Source organism: Phacochoerus africanus, chromosome 1 (genome assembly GCF_016906955.1).
Source record: "Phacochoerus africanus isolate WHEZ1 chromosome 1, ROS_Pafr_v1, whole genome shotgun sequence".
Classification (NCBI taxonomy): domain Eukaryota; kingdom Metazoa; phylum Chordata; class Mammalia; order Artiodactyla; family Suidae; genus Phacochoerus; species Phacochoerus africanus.
In genome coordinates, this window is record NC_062544.1 from 94466096 (window position 1) to 94479441 (window position 13346).

At 37.5% G+C, this 13346-nt stretch overlaps 1 protein-coding gene across 4 annotated transcripts in view; it reads right to left on the minus strand.

Moving 5' to 3' along the window:
* The window catches only part of SLC4A7 (solute carrier family 4 member 7), a 109531-nt gene that overhangs the window by 65637 nt on the left and 30548 nt on the right, over positions 1-13346 (minus strand). For all 4 annotated transcript variants that reach the window (XM_047769268.1, XM_047769272.1, XM_047769264.1 and 1 more), the window contains exon 2: positions 4685-4766. In XM_047769268.1, the coding sequence (XP_047625224.1) occupies positions 4685-4766 (82 nt within the window). The remainder of the gene's footprint in view (positions 1-4684; positions 4767-13346) is intronic.

A 13346-nucleotide genomic window follows, 5' to 3' on the forward strand; every position in this document is an offset into this window, starting at 1 on the left:
ATGACTGATTCGCTTTGCCTTACACCTGAAACTAATACAACATTGTAAATCAACTATACTCCAATTAAATTAAATTAAAAAAGAAAAAAGAAAAAGAAATTCACCCCAGCCTTTAGCAACCACCACCCTTAAGGCATGTACATTGCTTTTTTTAGTGCTACTGCATACTTAATACACTACAGCATAGTGTGAACACAATCTTTATATGCACTGGGAAACCAAAAAAAATCATGTGACTCACTTTACTGCAATATTCATTTTGCTGCAGTGGTCTGGAACCAAATCTGCAGTGTCTGGGTACTGCCAGTACTGGTTTTTTAAAAAGAAAAAAAAATGATATACACAAACATATAGCAAAATTTACTTTGATAAAAAAAGAATTACAGGAGTTCCCTTTGTGGCTCAGCGGTTAACGAATCCGACTAGGAATCAGGAGGTTGCGGGTTCAATCCCTGGCCATGCTCAGTGGGTCAAGGATCCGGCGTTGCCCTGAGCTGTGGTGTAGGTCACAGACACAGATCAGATCTTGAGTTGCTGTGGCTCTGGCGTAGGCCGGTGGCTACAGCTCTGATTAGACCCGTAGCCTGGGAACCTCCATGTGCCACAGGTGTGGCCCTAGAAAAGACAAAAAAAAAAAAAGAATTACATGGGGAGTTCCCATTGTGGCTCAGTGGTTATTTAATAAACCCAACTAGTACCATGAGGACATGATTCAATCCCTGGCCTGACTCAATGGGGTTGGGGATCCAGTGTTGCCATGACCTGTGGTATAGGTCGAGGATGTGGCTCAGATCCCACATTGCTGTGGCTGTGGTATAGGCCAGCAGATACAGCTCCAATTCAGCCCCTAGCCTGGGAACCTCCATATGCTGCGGGTGCAGCCCTAAAAAGATAAAAGACCAAAGGCCAAAAAAAAAAAAAGAAATTACATGGAGTTTCTATCATAGCTCAGCTGAAATGAATCTGACTAGTATCCATGAAGATACAGGTTCTATCCCTGGCCTCGCTCAGTGGGTTAAGGATCTGGCATTGCTATGAGCTGTGGTGTAGGTCACAGATGCGGCTCGGATCCTGTGTTACTGTGGCTGTGGCTTACGTAGACCAGCAGCTATAGCTCTAATTCGACCTGTAGCCTGGGAACCTCCATGTGCCATAGATGCAGCCCTAAAACAACAACAACAACTACAAAAAGAGTTACATGCAAGTCTAAGAATGCTAGTCTGTTATTTCTCCTATATTATAGAGCACTACACAGAATATTACACCAAAGGCTAATACCACTGACTGATGAACATACTGAATATGCAGGTTACTTCTGGAAGAAATAGTCTGGATGTCTGAAAAGGTATTTTGAGAGAAAGGAACTGGGCCCACCTGAAATCAGGAATGAATGTGTTCCATCTACATTTATGCCCAATCTGAGTTAGTACAGGTCCTTAAGATATATGCTTTAATGATGACTATTCATAAATGGATATATATAAATATTTACTAATTTTTTTAAGTTTTGAGAATCTCAGATTAGCAAGGTTCAAATTAATAAGAGGTGTATTAAATGTAAATGGTCCAAATACTCTAGTAAAAGGACAGAAATTTAATCAGACTGGATTAAAAAAGCAATAGAGTAAGTTTATCATATACTTTTAGAATAGAAAAGGCTATTGCTAATGCTGCATCGTCCTACCTTTGTATGCTGACTAACAAAACAGTTATGAATGGTACTCTCCGCTTTTTGCCACTAAATGAAACTGCATCAGGAAAGTCAACAGCACTAAGTTGAACACTGAGAAGAAGGAACTTCATCTCTCAGTTTCAATGAGGTTGCTATCTAAACTGTCTTGAGTGAAGGGGGGACAAAGACTACAAGTTTAACTAACTTGCAACCATGAAAAAACCGTCTGGCATAGAGCTGCTTTCTTCCCTAGGCACAACAGAAAAAAGTTAATGCTGAAATATGAACTGTAAATGAGATTCCGTTTCTAAAATATTCTGTAGGATGTTGAGAGAAAAAAAAAGAAACTCAAGATCTTTATCTTTAGATGAGATCTGAAAGTAGTCAATCCTCATTATTCATGGATTCTGTATTTGCAAATTTGATGACTCACTAAAATGTATTTGCAATCCCAAAATACATACTCATGGTGATTTCTCAGTAGTTTACAAATATGCACAGAGCAGAAAAAATCTTGAGTTGCCTGATGCACACATTCCCAGCTAAGGTTGAAAAAGTTGACACTCTGACTTCTTGCTTCAGTTTTCAAAGCATTAATGTCAATGAAGCAAATAATCTTTTAAACTAAAAGAAGACCAGTCCTATGAAAAGACACTGAACTAAAATTATTTGTTTCAACATCTGCCAGTACCCAGTACTCTGCCTAGATAATAAACTTCAGAAATTTAATATTACTTGAAAAAAAATTACTTGAAAATCCCAAATTAAAAAACACAATTACATCTGTAGTAACTTTGCCTGATGATAGACAGTAATTAGACTTACTATGGTGATCATTTAGCCATGAACAGAAATATCAAATTACCATGTTGAGCACCAGGAACTAACACAGTATGTGGTCACTCATATTTCAATAAAAAAATTAAATTAAAAAAATTATAGAGGGTTTCTTTTGGGGATGATGAAAATATTCTGAAATTAGGTTGCACAATATAGTGAATATATGAAAAAAATCACTTTGGTGAATTTTACATTATATAAATTATATCTAAGTAAAAAACAAAACAAAACTATAAAACTCGGCAATCTTACAATTTTATTTTAGTGAAACTATTTTCTTCCGAATATCAACCAAGAATGGAAATTAAAGAATCACTGTGCACTGTGAGTTACAAAATTGCTACTCCAATCAGTACTAATGGGTTTTTGGCACACAAGCCCTTATGTACCAAGATGAAACTCAATTCTATGAGTTTGAAATTTAGAAAGCTTAGATAAAATAAGTAGCAATATGCCAGAATCCAAAGATTGGGAGATAGAACTATTACTTTTTCTGCTTTTATTACTTCCCTTAGTTTTTCTCTGTTATAATTTTTTCTTTTCCTTTCATTTTTACTTTTTCCATCAAAGGCTTATTCAATCCAATGCTGAGATGAAATGTATCTCTTCCTTGAACTTGATATTTAATTCAGATTATGTACCAAGTGAGAAAAGCTAAGGGCCCTGAATAAACAAAGGAAGCCAAGGATCACAGTCAATTTCTCTTTTCATGTTCTCATCACATGTATTTGAGGGAGGACATAAGACATGGTTTATATGTATCACCGCACATCTGAATTAATAAAATTATGGCTAAAAATTTTAACTTCTCTAGTGCCTACAATTCACAGAATCAAGCACCTAGGTAACTGAAGTTCTCTGCAGGAGTCCTGGTGAGCCTAAACTTCCAAAGTCAATTTTAATCAAGAGGAATTTTCTCCATTTCAGAAAGTAAATGTGGAGAAGGCTTATTCGTGTCTCTTTCCATCTCTTTTTTGTAAAGCAATAAACCCACTCAGCTGCCACGGAAGACTTTTACTTAAAAAATGTAGGTCTCAAAAAGACCCCAAAATAACTCTAGCAAAACATCCGCCACAAACACCACCTTCACCAAGTGTTCAAGGTTAACATCACCAACAGTAAGTTACACTGATGTCATATGTTCACACTAGAGAAGAGCCTATCACTTTGTGGTGTGCCTCCCAGGTATCCATGATCTGGGGTATGAGATTATAATGTTATAATTTGATAACATTAGACAAACCCAAATTGGGTGACAGTCTACAAAGTATCTAACCACTGCTCCTCAAAAGTATCAAGGTCACGGAAAATGGGGAAAGACCTGGAAATCATCCCAGGTTAGAGGAGACCAAGGAGACCTGACCCTGACTGCTAAGTGTCCTATGGCATTAACTCCGTGCTATTCAACGGGCTCCTGGAGCAGAAAAAGAACATCAGTGGAAAGACTGGTAAAATCTGAATAAAATCTATAGTGTAGTTAGTAGTAGTATACCAGAGTTAATGTCTTCATTTTCATAAACTTATGATTAAATAAAATGTTGACACTAGAATAAGCTGAGTACACAGGGACACTGTGTACTATCCTGGCAAGATTAAATAATTAATCTATAATTACTTTTTTGAAAAAAAAAAGAAACAAGAAACCATTTGTCAGAACTTCTTCATGCTCAGGAAGATAAACTGGCAAATAACTCATCTACTACACAATTCTTTGCTGAGGTTTTTATAGCATTTTAAAAGGCTGATGTAACAGACCTATAAAATGAACACTGAGATGACAACCAGTGATAACTGTGGCTTATTAGTCTGGCATGCTATTGTCTGGTCATAATTCAAATTACCCAGGCTGCTAGAAATTAAAAACAAAAAAAAAAAGTAAAGAATTCTGATTTTGTAACTGTAGCATTTGAATTTCCAAGGTAAGTTATGGTAACATTCAGTGAAGTTTCAAAAACATTCTGGAATTTATGTTTCAGGGAATGTTCTATTTGTACACATAGGCTTCTGCTGTGTATTCCTTAAACTGTATTTTAAAAAGTGTAGCACACTCTTCTAAATGTATGCTCTAGCTCACAACAACAACAAATGTTTCAACAAATTATAGGTAAAACTTAAAGGATACTAACAAACGTTCATTAACAATTTAACCAAAGTTATTTTAAATAAACTTACTTTCTAGTTCTTCTTTTTCAAACTTGGTGTTCACAGTTGAGCTGGTTTTGCCAAGATCCACAACAGCTTCTTCATCAGGACCCTAAAAAGAAATTATTCTCATTCACTCATGAAATCAACATATACTGAAGACCTACTACTACTGGGTATGTTATTTGAGACAGCCAAAAATATATAACAGACTGCCTTCCACAGTTAACCGCATTCTTTTTGAAAGTATCTTTATAGGCTTTTTTTTTTAACCCATAGAAAAACATTGAAAAATGTCATGGAAAAAAACTTGAAATGACAAATATTTCCACTAGTTTTCTATGGAAGATACCAAGTGACCGGTACATATATTCACTTCAACAGGAAGACACACCAGGTCAGAAATTAAAGAAAATCAGGGGTGAGAGAAACCCTTAGATGTCAATATTGAACACTTTTTTTCTTTTCTTTCTTCTTCTCTCCCCCCCACCCCGCAACCAGGTACTGTATCAACAACAAAACCCAACCACGCTTACTCAGCTGTATTGGATACTGGATCGGATTATGGTTAAACATATAATGGTCAAAATAAGTCTATAGCCTTAACATATAGCATCACTTTCACTCATAAGTTACCAAGAGCCAAAGACTAGCGAGCAGAGTACCAGGAGAAGGGGCCAGTGGACAAAGATGCTGTGGTCCTCCACCAAACCTGGGACTGGAGTACTTACTGGGGTAGGGCAGTCAAGACTTTGAGAAGATTCACAAATGTTCTGGGGAAGAGATAGCAGGTGTTAAAAAAATTTTTTAAAAATTTAAAAAAAGGCATGGATCAGTTCTCAGGGTCTGCGTATGTGCAGTACGCAGAGGAACCCAAAGGTGGAAATTCACTCTGCAAGGCCATTCACACTGGAGATCCTGTCCCACAACGCCGCTGCCAAAGGATCAAAGCAAAAAACGAATGCAAGGTAAAGGATGGCCCAGGAAGAGGCTTTCAGAAACAAACAGGAAGGAGCCAGGCTTGATGAAGGTGTAGATGACCTAGCCAGTCATTCAGAGCAGGCCAAAGATGGGCAACAGGAAAGGGACGATGTTCTGCTCAGACAGAAGCAAAGTACGACCAATCTCCCAAAGCAGGAGGGAAAAAGCAAATAGCTTTCAAGAAAGAAAAAAACATAGTCCATATCTGTTCTCTTCACAGGTCCTTATGCTTTAATGATAACTTCACAGGCAACAGAGGTAACTAAAGATAAGAGAGAACTGAATAAAAACAAAATGATAATATTGACATTCATTATAACATTGTTAGCACTCCACTGAATGGCAGTTTTCTAGAACAATGTTATTTTATCCATCAGATGACATTATTTCTTAGATTTTGCAAGAAGAAACTTTCAACCACTCCCATTTCCTCTGTGCTTGCTCTTGCAGCCCATCACCTCCTCTTGCACTGACAACAATAAGCCAGACGGACACATACAACACTAAGTTTCTCAGCACTTTAACATCCAAGTGTAAACTGGAAGACCCGTTTGTGTTAGAAAGGCTCAAACAGGAGGATGGGTAAAATGATCTCTTAAAGGTCTCCTCCAACTTGTGATCTTAAAATATCCATATTCTCAGTGCCCTGATTCTCATATCTTAAAACTCAGACGCTGAATCAATTTAGTTAAATTTTCGAATAAATTTCCTGCTACCTCAACCCTCACTATTTGCTACCCCAAACTCAGAAACAGACAGAGCATATAAAGAAAATGCAGATCTCAACATCCAAACTTACTTTCTGAAGGAAGGCTGGATGGCCAAATTGTAGAATCAAATGGATTTGAGTATCAAGAGATACTTGTATATGACTCTAAAGGACCACATTCAATTTAATACAGGAGACATGCAAGTTAAATGACTTTCTAAGGCTGTATAGCTAAAGGACTGGGAAGCAGCCTGTGTAGACCATTACACCTTTTCATATAATGGACTAAGAAGACAGACAACTGCGTGCACGGTCAAACTGCCTCAGGGCAATTACACTCCTTTAGTAATGAGAAAATTTCAAGTAGGAAATACACACACAGAGAAAAGGGAGTAACTAATAATTACCATCCATCAAGCACGTCATACTCTAAAATCTTTAGCTTTCCTCCAATGATTTCATGTCATTCAGTCCCTAAGCCTGCACAGGTAGGTACAAAAGAGAAGCTGTCTCCTAAACAGAAGAGGCAGAAGTTGTATTATCCAAGAGGTAGCAGTCAGTGTATTCTAAAAGGGATTAACTGCTCCCATTCCAAACTTTCATTTCAACAGAACAATTGCCAAGGACACAAAACAATATGCCTATCTCTCATCCCTAACTACAGCAACAACAACAAAACTCTTCTTTTTTGATGTAGATGTACTGACTCTAACCAACTAACACTCAGAAACAGCCCAAGCTGGGCAACTTCACCATATTTATGCTTAAAATACACATACTCTCTGACCTCTAAACATCTACCAATGAGATACACTCCCATGTGTGCAAAAAGGAACACAAAAAAGAGGAAGTTGCACTGGGAACTGTGTCTAGTCACTTATGATGGAGCATGGTAATGTGAGGAAAAAGAATGTATACATGTATGTGTAACTGGGTCACCATGCTATACAGTAGAAAATTGACAGAACACTGTAAACCAGCTATAATGAAAAAAATAAAAATCATTATATAATAAAATAAAATAAATAAAAAAGAGAAAGTCCCACAGCTCCTCTGTAGGTCCACCCAGCATGCTCCCTCAGATATCCTCTGTGGAGCCCTGAATGAATGATCTGACTTAAAGCCAAGTGAGAATATTATTTTATTGTTAACGTTTGGGTTTTGAGTGACAATGCTTTTATTTAACTAAAGTTAAAATGCTTAAAGTCTAAAAACTTTTACAGGAGTTCCCATCATGGCTCAGTGGTTAACGAATCTAACTAGGAACCATGAGGTTGCGGGTTCGATCCATGGCCTTGCTCAGTGGGTTAAGGATCCGGTGTTGCCATGAGCTGTAGTGTGGTCTGCAGACGCGGCTTGGATCAAGAGTTGATGTGGCTCTGGTGTAGGCCGGTGGCTACAGCTCCGATTCAACCCCTAGCCTGGGAACCTCCATATGCCGCGGGAGCGGCCCAAGAAATGGCAAAAAGACAAAAAATAAATCAATAAATAAAATAAGTAAATAAATAAAAACTTTTACATTTAACACTATTAAAAAAAAAAAAGGCTGGGGTGGGGTAGGTCTGCATGTCTCCCTTCCCTGAAAAACATCCTCTACTTCTCAACAACTGGGAAACATGAATCAGAAAGGCAGTCTGCTATAAAGGCAAATATAAGCAGGCACACACAATACCCGCATAAGCACTTTACAAGTCATTCAATGAAGCATGCAGGGTGCATGCAGATGTCTATATACTGAAAATCCCTTAGAACAAAGCCATTTATGTTTCAAGGCAGAAATACATTTCTGAAACAAATATATTGCATTTTAAATCCTATCATTTTAGGATAATGTTTTAAGCCATTATTTCTAAAATTGGTAAAGTTAATACACTATATAAAGTATGACTTGAAATGTGTTCTTTCTTGAAATATATGCAAAAAATACATATTAAATATGTAAAAGGGAGTTCCTCTTGTGGCGCAGTGGTTAACAAATCCAACTAGGAACCAAGGCCAGGTTCGATCCCTGGCCTTGCTCAGTGGGTTGAGGATCCGGCGTTGCCGTGAGCTGTGGTGTAGGTTGCCGACGTGGCTTGGATCCCGCGTTGCTGTGGCTCTGGCAGGCAGCTGCAGCTCCAACTGGACCCCTAGTCTGGGAACCTCCATGTGCCGCTGGAGTGGCTCAAGAAATGGCAAAAAGACAACAACAACAAAAATAATATGTAAAAGGTTAAACAGCAAACTGCTGATACTGTGTCACATGAATGGCTGGAAAAACAGAGACAGACAACCCCAAAGTATTTAATTTTCTTTTATAATAAACATGTAATTTTGGTAATTTTAAAAAGAATAAATTCAAATTTCAATGTAATACGTCAGTTACTTTTAAATCTGAATCTAGAAAAAAAAATCATTCTCCAATCTTTAACTGTGAGTATATGGTTGAAACTAAAAATAGCAACAGCAAAGAGTCACCCCCGACATCAAAATGTTTTCGTTCTTAACCCCAGAGGAATATGTCACATAAGCCAGTCCTTACAAAGCCTACCTAAGAGGAAATAAAGCCAAGGCACTGGGAAAACTAAAATACACAGAAGAACAAAAAGGCACCCTCAGTATATCAATGCAAGATTAACTCACTCTAATCTTAAGAAAATAATTTAGTCTTGGTTTCAAATTCTAATTTAAAAAATAAGATAACTATTCAGAATACAAACTGCTCTATAACATAGCAGGCAACAAATTTAAGCATTATCTACATAAGACTATAAAGAAAGTTTAAATTCTCTGCATATGAAACAACATATGTGCAAGGTGATTTGCTGAAGCCTGTAATAGGAAAAGACTGGAAATCATCCAACAGTCCCTTAAAAGAGGAATAGCAATGCACTCAATGGAATGCCAAGCTCCTAAAAAGAAGAAGATGCTACGTACTGACACGAAAAATATTTAAGACCTATTACACACACAAGGTAGAGAACCACATATACCGAATACTACTTGCTAGATAAGAAAGTCTCCAGAACAGGAATATTTGAATTTGCATAATGGACACTGAAAAGACATATGAGCAAAGTAGTGAAACTGGGTACCTCTGGCAGTAAGTAGTTTTCTGGACTTTTTTTTAATATTGCTTTATGTTAACCACATGAACACAGAGGCAGATGTCAGTATGCAATCTTTTGAATGACTTGTCACCCATCTATCCAGGTCCCCACCCTCACAGGGTCACATGCACCTGAAAGGGCTGTGGGAAGAGGCACCAAGCACAAGTGCACAACCACAGAAGATGCCCACGGTTCACTGAATCTGAGAAAGAAAACTATTTTTTCTTTAAAAAATGCTTTTTCATCTGCCATATAAGCTTTAAAACTAGATTAATTAGCAAAGACTTTTAACAATTACCAAAATGAATACCTATATTAATTTCCTCAATAGTGAAAATGTATTTTTCTTTCTTTTCTTTTTTTTGCTTTTTTAGGGCCACACCTGCGGCATATGGAGGTTCCCAGGCTAAGGGTCTAATTGAAGCTACAGCTGCCGGCCTTCACCACAGCCACAGCAACACTGGATCCGAGCCACATCTTCAACCTACACCACAGCTCACGGCAACACCTGATCCTTAACCCACTGAGCAAGGCCAGGGATCAAACCTGCAACCTCATGGATACTAGTTGGATTCGTTTCCACTGTGCCACCATGGGAACTCCAATACTCAAGATTTAAAATGTACTCTGAAACAGTATTGTGGTTGTACTGGAGAATTATTCATCAGAAGTGCATTCTTTCATATTTGCCAAGAAGAGGCAACTAACTTTCATGAGGATCTAAAACAGTGTAACTTTAAGAGGGCTTTAGATTTTGATTTATTAGAAATTCAGACACACCTAGGCCACCTGCTGGGAGATGTTGACCCAGCGGCGTGGGTGGAGCCCAAGCCCCTATATATTCAACCCCCTCTGTGTGATGGTGCCTCACTCCTGTCTGAACACCATGGCCTTGGTTGTGTTACAAGGGCTAACAATTGCTGCTTCCCGCCCTTGACCATTTTAGGTGGGCTTCTAGGTGGCACTCTCATTTCATTCACAGTGTTTTAATCCTCCTGAAAATGAAGTAGTGTATATTCCAATTCACACCAAAAATACTCTAAAGTTACTGTATACTTTCACTGTACTACAAGTAACCCTAAATCTATAAGTATTCCTCTAAAAGTTCATCTGTATGTCAGAACTTTTTCCCCAACACTGTATCAAAGAAATCTAATGAAGTATATATAAAAAAAATGCTGTTCCCCAAAATACGAGTTTCTTCCAAATAACCCCAATTCCCAAACCCATCCCACCTACCAACAAGAGTTGAACTATAGTATTAGAAAACTTTATTTTATGGGCAAAAAGCTGAAGAGTAAGCAAATTATCTTCCCTAATCCAGTTAAAGGGAAAAATCACTGATGACTACTGTTTCATGAAATAAAAAGCCAACAAATGATTTCTAAAGAATTCATCTGGCATTTTTTGATTGATGCATTACTCTAAGTGGAAAAGATGTAAAAAGTATATGGAAAATTTAAGCAATTTAAAATTGCTATGTTTACACTCAGGCAATCATGTGATTTCCACAGAAAAAAATTTAAAGCCTTGGGAAAAATGCTTTGTCATGAGACAGACGAGGAACCAGACAGATTCAGATACTGGAACACAAAGCTTCAGAAAATTTTACGTCAAATACACACCATGATTAACACGGAAGACAATCTGAGTTTTAAGGAAAAGTTACAGAGGGGGAAAAAATGAAAAAAAAAATCAAAGAATGTAAGAGCAAGAGAACTCAGAAAAGTGTGAGATATAAAAACTGGCAGGTAACAGCCTCCAGCATTGTTAATGACACACGTTATTATCAGAAACCTCATTACAAAGCACAAGAGTCACAGACAAATGGAAAGCCTCATTAGGGTTTACCTGAAGTTATAAATCACAAGTATTTATTCTAAGTTCTAAGTCAGTGCACAGATACCAAAAAAACACATAGGAATTACCTACTTTAGGTTATCAAGTATGTATAAACTGATTAACAGAACTGAGGATAAGAATAAAATCTATTTCTAAAGTGGGATTTTCAAAAAACAATCTCAACTTTATCATTGATTAAAATGTATAGAAAAAGCACAGGCATTTTGCAAAAATTTTGTACACAAAGATCTAGTAAATGCGTTTCAGCAAAAGGTCTATCAAGTATTCTGTCAAAATTCCCCAATCTCAGTCAGCCTTGGAGGTGGGGTAGTCATTGACACAGTATGAACATGGTATGTTTAGAATTCCACTGGATTTTTCCTACTGAAAATAAACAAGAACCAGGAAATCCCTCAGTTATATGGTCTGCTTGGCTATTCTTCCCCCGGCTAATACTCCTGGGCCCCATGAATTTGATGAACCATAAAAGAAGTCTCATTTCCTTAAAGACTAAGAGTTTGTTGTTCCCACTGTGGTGCAGTGGAAACGAATCCAACTAGTATCTGTGAGGATTTGGGTTTGATCCCTGGCCTCGATCAGTGAGTCAGGGATCGGGCATTACTGTGAGCTATGGTGTAGGTAGCAGATGCGGTTGGATCCCACGTTGCTGTGACTGTGGTGCAGGCTGGCGGCTGCAACTCCAAGTCAACCCTTAGCCTAGAAACTGCCATATGCCACAGGTACAGCCCTAAAAAGCAAAAAGAAAAAAAAATGGGGGAAAAAAAAAAGAGAGACTAAGAGTTTGGACTCATCCATTCAGTCAACAAATATTTACTGAGTGTATACTATGTGCCAAGCATCATTCCAGGTACTGGGGATACACCAGTGAATAAAAAACTGTATTATAATCAAACGGTCAGCCTATCAGTTAAAATCTACGGCTAAGGGCAGGGCTCCCCATGATAAGAAATCAAGAGGGAAATGCTTACCTTCTCCATTTCTGGTGAATAAATGAGGCCTCAAGACTCACAGGTATGGATGGGGTGTACTTACAGAGTTCAATCTTCTCATTTTACACACACACATGCACACACACACAGCTTAAGAGACTTGAGGTTCTTTATTCAGAAGACAACAGACCAAGGTCACTGAAATACATGCTGAGAAAACACAGTACTCTTTCTTTCTAGTATTTATTAAAACTTGTAACTACATATTTATGTAACTACTTAACTGTTTCCCAGCCTGAAAAGTAAGTTCCAAGAAAAGGGGAATCACGTCTGTTTTGTAATCACCATTTCCTCAGCATCAAGCAGGGCCTGGCCCTTGGTTAAGTTCTCCAATAAGTACGTGTTAACTGTTGAGTATATTCCACAAGACAAGACACTGGACTAAAAAGTTCATATGGGATACACTTACGGACTCCTTATGAACACAATTAAAGCTCAAACACAGAAAGATACTCAATAGTCTGGAATTTAATAAATCGGTTATGAACAAAAAAAAAGCTCAGCATCAACACACTACAAAATCCAAATTCAATTCACAAATAGGAATTCCCAGCAAAAAACCAAACAACTCTTTTGTTTCAAAGAGGTCTTACTAATTTCACTCACAGTCATTTATCCTGCTTGAAAAGGCTAAATCCACAGTAGAATTTTCTTGGTCAAATGATCAAAAATGAGACCTTAACATGCCAAAGGCATAATCTTAGAGAAAAAAGGAATATTAAAGATTATTTAAGAATATATGCATAAGCCTAGCCCATTATCCTCTTTTGGCACTGGAGGTTTACAAAATTCATTATTAAAACAGCATCGGAAGATCCTTATCACATAGTATTAACTTCATTACATAAGACGCGTGGCTATAGCCCAAAAGTAACACCTCCCATAAATTATGATTATTAACCATGCAGAATAATTTCATAGTTACCAAATACTTCAGTTTAGCCTCAAAACATACTGGACCATTAAGACAAAGTGATTTCTTTCCTAATATCTCAGCTATATAAAACTTCTTAAAGCCTCATTCAAGTTATATTTCAATTATCAAACTGTAGAGAATAAAA